We start from the raw sequence: 9,539 nt of genomic DNA, 5'->3' as shown, positions 1-9,539 counted from the left end.
CACTCTTTCATGCTGGTTCATTTTTGCCCTGGGAGTGAAATAATTTGTTGATGCAAATACAATAACTGAGGAACCTTAATGGGCTCCTGAGATGGTGGTATAACTTAGGTGCACCTGATAACATGAGAAATTCACCTCAATGGTACTTAGCCAGGATACAGGTGCATCATGTATTTGATTTACATCTCATGTTAAAGCGTTATTCTTCTATACTGCAGCTCAATCACTGTGTCTAATCACAGGGTTTAGTAGCTTAAACAGCACACTAAGGGCCCAATTCAATTAAAAAATGTCCTGCAGAAACCCTTTTTTCATTGTTTTCCCAGCCTTGTTGCAGGCTTCTGCAAAGACGTTCTGATTTTTTTAATAAGATGGGCCCTAGGATTCCTTCTATTCCAAGTCATCCTCCCCCTTTCTTTTTTTATATGTTTTGTAATATCCTTAGTACATAAGGGGATTCTGTTGTTGTAAAACTAGCATTTACAAAAGTCATCTTTTCTTCTTCATTAGTTTGAAAATCTTTGGAACGCAGTGGATGTCTGCACTGGTGGATGGTTGAAGTATCAGGGCTTTTTTGAAAAAGTTTAACTCAGAGCTTGCAATGATGCCATCTAGCACTCCCAAAGCAACTCGTTCTGCAGCTTCCACCAGGCCAGCTACCCATGCCATGCAGGACCCACACGTGTCTTCTCAGCCTGAATGTCCCAAGAAACAATCTTCTCTAGCAGGGCAAAGGAATGTAAGTGTGGTTGTTTAATGAGTTTTCTGGATTTTCATTTCTGTGTGTAGGCTGAAAAATAATACCTGTGGAACTCTGTGAAGGTATTCCTATTGAGTGCCCATGAAATCAGGCACAGCCATCTGCCAATAAGCAAAGGAGGTAATTTGCAAAACTGTGTTACAATGACAAAAATTGGGCTAGATAGTAACTCCACTGAAGTCAAAGGATACATGTCGATTTATACCAATAGCACTCCCTGCTGTTATGTTACACATATCTATCAGAGTTGTATGGCAAATAAAATTTCTATGGTTAATTATGATCAGAATTCTGAGAACAAAGTAAACAGCCCAAATTACAAAGGCCTAATAGCTGCAAAAGCAGCATAAAAACTGTAGACAGCTTATCTGTGGTCATCTGACAAAGCCAGGCAGGATTGGCAGTTGGAATTTCCTAATAGTTGTTTGTTAGCCTTTCCGAAAACATTCTGATGGTCTTCTCTGGTGGATGCCAAATTACAGCTGTTAATGGCTGATAGTCTAACTGATAGGCTTGCCATGAAGACCAGTGACCTAAGAAAGGTAAGAAAAGTGGATTAGAAATGTGGTAGCGTTGCTTTATTTTTGAATCCATACCTATATTTCACGTCAATAATGCACTCTACCCCTCTCCACTGCCATGCTGGCCTCTTACCCTACTGCCAGAATTCACGGAAAGGTAGGGAAATAGTTGCAGCCAGAAAAATTAAATATCCCCCTTGTGGAGCTGCAGCTAGCTATTCCACTTTCTTTGGCTACAACCAAACCTACAACAGGAAAATAAAATATTTAGAATTATTCAGTGCCTGGAACATGCTTGGGTTTTCTGACTACTTGTACATGGAGATGTTTAGCTACTGAAAGAGAAATAACAGATTGAGCAAATTAAAGATGCAAACAACTTGTCAGCGCTGGTAAATCTAAACATTGGCCCATTGCTAGCTCAATTATTCCATTAACTATAGGTTCTTTCTTAAAAATCCCAGACAATTAGCTACATGCATCCTTTATGCTTTGATCCAGTTACCAGAGAAAGCAAAGGAAAACTCCTTGTTACTGTCTGCGGATGCTAGATTGGGCAGTATAAGACAATAGGAAGGGAACTTAAGTCTCCCCAAACTTATGGCTGTTGGAAAGACCCCAACTAGCCTGAACACCAATCAGGATGAATGTTCCTGCAGCATTCATTACATAGAAATGTGTGTGAGGCCTCAGCAAGTCTGCACTAGTGAGACCCTCGAGAGCGCACTCAGAAATCTTACTAAATATGAGATTATACGTTGGATCTAGAAGCATAAACACCACTTATGCACGTATTGTACAGTGGTAGGCTGAGGCTTTTCTTCCAGCTCACCCGTGATACTGCTGAGGCAGCAATCAAAAAGACACCGAGCATCGATATCCTCTTACATTATTTCTTCTGTGGCCCTGCATGTGACCAGGAGTTCTCCCAGTAACAAATCAAAGCAATGTTATTTCATAATTCGGTGACTTTCCACTGGTGTGTTTGTTTGTTCTAAAATGGCACAACATCATTTTTTTTTAACATTATATCTTTCATTTAATAAGAAACAGTTTGGAGAAACTACAAATTATTTACAAATTAAGCCAAAGAAAGAAAAAATGGTTAAGGCCCATTAAATTAATAGTGCCTTTTTGGCACTGAGTGCTCTCACATTTTTATCTACAGTTTTGCAGACACAATTCAACTCAGAGTTAGAAGTGGCTCAAATGGTACATTAACCTTAAGTCTGGCAGACCAGAAACTGGATTTGTCATCTGGTGGTTTGTCTACACACACAAAAAAAAATCAGTAGAAAAGAATTACCATTATCTCTTGCTTTTAGATGCCAGCATCCAGTCGTCCTCAGACAACAACTTGTTCTACACCTACTCTTAACTATGAAACAATTGAAAATAAGATAAGAAAGAAAATCCAGCATTTCTGGAGAGACATACTGAAAGTGTGCAAAGAGAAGGATGTCAGCAAGTTGGAAGAAATCCCAGTGTCAGGCTTCCTAGTTTTGTCACCATCTGAAAAGTGCTTTATTTATTCTCAGATGCATTCTGTTTTCTTTCTGGTGTCCCAGGCACAGGAACATCTGGCCTCTAGTAAGTGGCGTCCACTGCACGATTGCTCCAGGTACCACTCAGCTATTGCAGAACAGAATGGCTTGCAGTAGCCTTGGGTGCAATACATTCACATCCCTGTTCAGAATTAGCTGCTCCTTGGAAAAGGAGTACATGGCTTTGCTTGTGGATACTTATGGCATATGTTCAAGTTTCTCATCACCATCCCAATCACACCACCCTTTTCTGTGCCTGGGGATATTTGAGTGAATAGATTCACCAGTCTTTTCCTTGCGTGTGCCTCTGTTTGCACTGGTCTTGATGGCTGAATGCCTGCTGATTTGAAAGGACCCTGGATTTCACTCTTAGAAGAGCTGGACTATGCTGCTCTTCCATTGTGTTCTCTTCTAGAGATGATGATTAGCTATCTTAAAGAATGACAAAATCAATACCCTTTCTTTGCATTTCAGATATAGCAGAGAAGTTCAATTTGTGTTTAAGCAAAGAGGAAATTAACTAGATAACAACAAAATATGATTTAAAGAAAAATGGAAGATTTGCATACTATGACTTTCTTCAGAGCTGTATCCTGTTGTTAAAACCACAGAAAAGCTCACTGCTACAAAGAGTGATAATACCAAAGCCACAAAAGCCAGCAGGTACAAAGATTATAAAAATCAAAATTGCATTTTTTTTTTTTAAAGTTTCTGCTCTACTGACAGGATATGTCATGATCCATTTCTATAGTCACTTTATGCAGGGACTTTCCTTTCTCTTATTTAATCCCATTATACTAATTGCATAGTATTCATCTGGTGTCTCCTTCACCAGTTGGAGGATTTAGCTCCTTAGGATCATGCTGTGTGTATCCAGGTGATGTGATAAATTGGCCAAATTCGTTAAAATTTGGATACTTATTCCAAATACAAAACAAAGGAACTGATGGCTTAAGAGCTTTTGTTGAACTAAATAAAAATCAAGCTAGAAATAAAAAGTGGGATGTGTCTCAGGATGGCCCTGAGTAGAGATCTTGTCACCAAGCTGTGCCTCTGTTCCACACACAGACAGAAGTTGCTCCCCTCTGCCCACAGCGCTGCTCTAGGGCAGAAAAGATCAGAGGAGACACACAAATCTGGCTCTCATGGCCCAGAAAGGAAGGCATCAGTAACAGCATCCCAATCAAGTTATGTAGTAGGAACAGTGCCAAATTCCAAATCTGCTCATTCAGCAAGCCTGCTACATTTTTAGGCTGTTTCTGACTGTGCCTAATTAGTTTAGATATGGTTAGTAGCAACATTTTATAGAGAAATTACATTACCAAACTGTTTTCAGATGTGAAAGGAACAGATTGCTACCAAGGTATGAAGGGAGTATCATTAGGAATTATCAAGTATTCACTAACAGTAGGGAGAGTGAGGTAAAACTATTAAGTTTTGCATCAAAAAACTTCATTATTTTACATAAGGTTTCTTTTATACACAAATTTGATGTTGTAAAATTCTATTCCTGTATTCCAGAGTGAATAAAGCAGTAATTTTAAAGTCCCTATGTAGTTGTCTCAAATAATTTCTGTTCAGAAAAAATAATTAAGGTCTCAGTCCATGTTCTGAGCACTTTTTTATAATGTAATATTCAGAGAGAAATTTCCTCATAGATTGCTCAGTCCATTCCACCTAGTAAGTGTACAGATACACATCAAAAGGAATTTTAAAAATAAATAAACTATCTTTTTATTTTTGGTAGCAGTCACAATTCCCTCTTTTTCTCAAAAGCCTGAATCAATGGCCTAGGGCTTCATGGAAGCACCCAGGCTTGAGCTATGAAAATTAACCAAGTTGAAGTCATTGTAAAGGGCTCTTCCCCTCCCTCCAGCCCACAAGGGTACTTTGGGTTGGAAACTGCATTATTCAGGAATCCACTCATTGTTCAGGTACATGGTCTGTCAGAAGAGTACCCAAGAGCATAGAAAGATGGTGCAGCTGCTCCTCAGGCTTCTTACAACACATGTAGGTGCAACACAGTCTCTGTGTCCATGTATAGCAGGTGTACAAAGTAAACTGTGCATTTCCTTCACAAGGAGATGCTGGTAGACTTCAGTGACACGTGCAACTGGCACCGAACTATAATAATAAATACAAGGAAAGTGTAGGGGGAAGTTGAGATGAAGGGTTTTTTCAATTTTAATTTTTTTTAAAAGGTAGTAGAGCATGTCCAGAGCCTGCAGGCACATTGGAGCTTGCTGATTTTTCCTAGTCTCTTACTCATCACTTAAAGCTTTGTACAAGTGGAGTTCATTTTGCCTTAGTGAATAGTTCTGCAGTTCACACGTGTTCAAAGTACAGCAGTGTAACAAGTTTAGCCAAGCTAAAACAATAGCCCACAGCACATCCCAAGGCAAATTAACTCTATGGTCCAGCTGTAGAACCGCAGAAAGGTTCAAAAGCTGGTTATGAGGTATTTTGTGTCCTGGGAAAAGTGTACAGTAGGGTTTTGTTTTTTCTTAAATACTGTACTGCTCCCACAGTTGGCTTACGCATTGTCACTTTTAAATAAAAATTTCACTCTGAAAAATGAACACTGCAGAGAATTAAAAATGACTGAAAGACGGAGTTGAAACAAGGACAAGTATAACACGTGTGAAAACACTGAGATCAGAGCAGAAGTAACACTGACTTCAGAATCAGTTTCAAATAATAAGAAGTTAGGGCTTTGACAGTGATTAAGTAAATATACCATCTGCACTTCCCAAGAATATCAAAATGTTATAGGTTAAAATAATCTTGTGTAAACAGTATCTTGCAATAATTTGTAAACAAGTATTCAGCAGCCAGTCGCAGATTAAGGCAGTATTACAGTCCAGCACCTTTCATTCTGCGTTATGGTTCTGCCTAGTTATGTCCATGATGATGTTAGTAAATGCAAGTCTTTCACATCCAACCTTGGTAGCTGAATCCTGGACCACCAACCATGTTGTTCTTCAGCGCAATGCTGAGAATTCAGCCCCAGATCCTGAGCTGCTGGAAATCAATGAGGCGAACTTTTAAATCCTATGATGAAAGTCATACTGGACTGTTAAGTATTGCAGATTTCAGACAAGTAGTCAGAAAATTGCAGTTGCCTAATCTAAGCTTCTTGATCAAATATCTTCTGAAAAATGGTACTGAACTAGAGCATATAAACTCATCCTGGCTCCTCTCAGAAACAGCGGCCAGCAGGACTAGGGAAGTTATTGCCACCCTGTACTTTGCACTGGTAAGGCTGCACCTTGAATACTGTGTTCAGTTTTGAGTCCTTCACTACAAGACAGACATTGAGGCACTGGAGCATGTCCAGAGAAGGGTAACAAAGCTGACAAAGGGACTAGAGTACAAGTCCTATGAGGAGTGGCTGAGGGAACTTGGGTTTTTTAGCCTGAAGAAAAGGAGCCCCAGAGGAGACCTTATCGCTCTCTACAGCTACATGAAAGGAGGTTGCAGCAAAGTGGGGATCAGTTTCTTCTCCCAGGCAAAAAGGGACAACACATGAGGAAATGGTCCCAAGTTGCTCCAGGAAGTGTTTAAGTTGAACATTAGGAAAAAGTTCCTCACCAAAAGGGTTATCAGGCATTGGAACAGTCTATCCAGGAAAGTGGTAGAGTCACCATCTCTGAAGGTATTTAAAAGATGGGTAGATATGATGCTTAGGGACATGGTTTTGTGGTGAACGTGGCAGTGCTAGGTTAATGGTGGGACTCAGTGATCTTAAAGGTCTTTTCCAACCTAACAACTCTATGATTCTCTCTGTGACTTCAGCTCTGACCACTGCTCATGGTAATTTTTCTCCACATGTGATTACACTTGCTGGAGGTCTGAGGTCCTGGTGAGGTCCTGAATGGAAAAAACAGATAAAAACCTTAATCCCTATCCCTTTGACAAACACGTGGGTAGAGAATAGAAGATTACCTTCTGGTAGGCCTCCCTACAGGCACTGCTACAGATGCAGGATACTGCGACCCTGCAACTAGCGTGGTCCCTTCTTAATGTGGAACAGGCTGAAGTAATCCCCATTAGAGAGGCTCTGACTTTGGTTTCTCTCTTTGTTCTTCTGTGTGCAGCATAATTTTGTACTAGACAAGGGATTAATATCCTTTGCGAATATTTAGGTGTCTTGTATCTCTGCAAACAGCAAATACACTCTTGTATTATAGATAGGAGGGATTCTTCATCTAGATCCATGGGGAGTTTGATTTTTGCTTAGTTTTACTGATTTCAAAATCTTTACTATTCCTAGTTAAAACAATGTCAATCACTATCTGTTTTGGAGCAGTTTTGAATATTTACTATTCAATTGCAAGAAAAAAGAAATAAGTGGAGTGGGGGCCGTGAAGCCATTTAATACTGCATGCACTAGGACACTCCTATCACTAGTAGCACTACTACTTCAAAAAAACTGATCAACTAATAGATGGGATGCTCAATCACAGGAAGCAAATGCTTGGCTGCAATAAGCAACAGCAAGATGTGCTTCTCCCCTTCCCCTGGAGCTGCAGGAAGCCGGCTTGTTGCCTGGTCAATATAAACCTGTTCAATTATACCAGTCACAGAAACACTCTTTTAAATCTTTACTTATTTAGGCCTGGTGGGAATGTGATATGTTCTGGCACTGCCACATAGCTGAATCCTCAGTCCCTGCCTGCTCCTCTGTGAGGGCTGAGGAGCAAGATGCATCAATGAACTTTGTGTCTGAAGCTCCCTGTCTAACGCCACAGCTTTCTGACTGCTTGGACACTGCCTCAGCAAACCAGGCTCAAGGAAGTAGGAGTGAAGATCAGGCCCCTTTGTATTAGATTTTAACTTGTTATGTTCCTCTAGGAAATGCAATGATTACCATTTATAGTTAAAATCAATGCACACAACTTTCAAATCAAGCTTCCCAACATGATATAAGCTAAGTGAAAAAAACCAACCAAAACTCCAACAAATCCACAGCCAAAAAACTAACTCTCTATGGACCTAGATCAAGAAGCAATCCCTGACTCCAAAATCCTACTACAAAGGTGTTAATCTGCTGTTCGACAAGATATCAAGTGATTTGTGGAGGTACAGATCCCTTTATCTCCTAGGTAACCTAATTTACTGAAACGGGGAAATTAGCTCTCTCCTAACTTTGGCAACACTGCTATTTATGGCTGTGCTATCTGCAAGGGGTCATTAGCAATTTCTGATGTTGAGCTGTTAAGTCAGAAACAGGCAGACTAAGCCAAGTTTGCCAGAAAGCTAATGACAACTGACATAGCACACAAGGACACATTGTGTTGCTGGTCACTTCCAGGGTTTAAATTCCAAAGTGCATCTAAAACCAGGAGTAATCTTCAGAAATTAGTGCATTATATTCTTGCATGTCAGGGCATTGAGAACATTTAAAACTGCTGAAATGCACCAGGTGAAATATTTGAAAGGTACAGGTGTCTAACATGGCTTTTAGCATCAGGTGAACCAGATGCATCCTGTTCATGTTGGGTTCTCACTGAAGCCTTAGAAGGGCATGCTTACAGACTGAGCATTTAGCCCATGGCAATCAAAAGCACTGAGTGTGTCATGGGCATCATGATATACATAAGGGTTTGCATAGTCTGAGTGACTGGATTACTCCTTCTGTTTCTCTGGATGCAAAGGTTGCGGATCACCCAAGGAGGATGGAAAGGAAGATATTTCACCTCTGCATCTCATCTCCAGATAGGAGTGAAGGTCTTTTAAACATGTACCTTTTGTAAATTATCTTCTATGCCCATGGGTGCTTCCCATTTCCCAGTGCTCCCTCAAGCAAGTGCTAGTTGGGCTAGTGGACAAAACTCCTGTATATGCAGGTATTCAGATAGGCATCCCAGGGAGCCACATGGGAAAAGGAAGAGATAATAAAAGAAGGTTTGATTTTCTAATATTCTGAGAACCCTAAGACAGAGTGGATCTCAACCATCAGGTTAACTTGTAAAGAGATGTGAGCAAGATAAACTATCGGTTTTACTTCTTGCTCACTCAAAGCATTGATATAATAAATTTTAAAGTTGTCTCTGTCTTTTGTAGATTCTTCATGTGTATGGCATTGACCTAACTGAAGAGGAGTTTTTCAACTATCTGGAATACTATGATAAAAATTTGTCTTCAAAAATATCCTTTGATGATTTTCTCCGGGCATTCATACAGTAGGATTTGATCAAATGCAGGAAACTGTACATAAAGACAGTGACTGCTTTATAATTTCAAATTTCAAACTAATAAATTAATTGAGTATGGCTTTTTTTGTATCTATTCATTAGAAAACTCAAAATACTTTAAAATTCTGACAGTGGTCCTGTGTTGTGGATTAAATCTAAATAGTGAGGGAATTAATTTTGCATAATCCATTTATCAAAAAAGAATAAGACAACAATTAACATTGTCAAAATAATTCTTCCTAAGACGTCTCCAAAAGCAATTCGTTTAAGGAAACTCTTTTTTTAATTTTACGCCTTTTATTAATGACATACTCTTAACTTCAGTAAAAAGGTTTAAGACATACTATTGAATTTCCTCAATTGTCATTTTCCAAAAGTATTACTTTTAACACATTAGCCTTCATTGTTCAAAAAGAATAATCCTATTTCTCAGTGCATCCTTTCCCTCTACTTGCAGTTCCATACGTGTATTGTCAAAGACAGGTTAATATGGACCAGCCACCGAAATCTGAGCAGA

At 39.5% G+C, this 9,539-nt stretch overlaps 1 protein-coding gene across 1 annotated transcript in view; it reads left to right on the top strand.

The window, feature by feature from the left end:
- EFCAB6 (EF-hand calcium binding domain 6) overlaps positions 1-9,014 on the top strand; it is a gene marked incomplete at its 5' end in the record, with an annotated part of 66,812 nt that extends 57,798 nt beyond the window's left edge. Inside the window, 4 exon segments of the mRNA XM_010190950.1 lie at positions 2,607-2,871; positions 3,300-3,420; positions 5,811-5,925; positions 8,892-9,014. Of these exon segments, the coding sequence (XP_010189252.1) occupies positions 2,607-2,871; positions 3,300-3,420; positions 5,811-5,925; positions 8,892-9,014 (624 nt within the window).
- Between the last annotated feature and the right edge of the window lie 525 nt (positions 9,015-9,539).

The sequence above is a fragment of the Mesitornis unicolor genome, unplaced genomic scaffold (genome assembly GCF_000695765.1).
Source record: "Mesitornis unicolor isolate BGI_N332 unplaced genomic scaffold, ASM69576v1 scaffold19668, whole genome shotgun sequence".
In the NCBI taxonomy this organism is placed as follows: domain Eukaryota; kingdom Metazoa; phylum Chordata; class Aves; order Mesitornithiformes; family Mesitornithidae; genus Mesitornis; species Mesitornis unicolor.
This window is presented reverse-complemented; position numbering and strand designations above follow the sequence as displayed.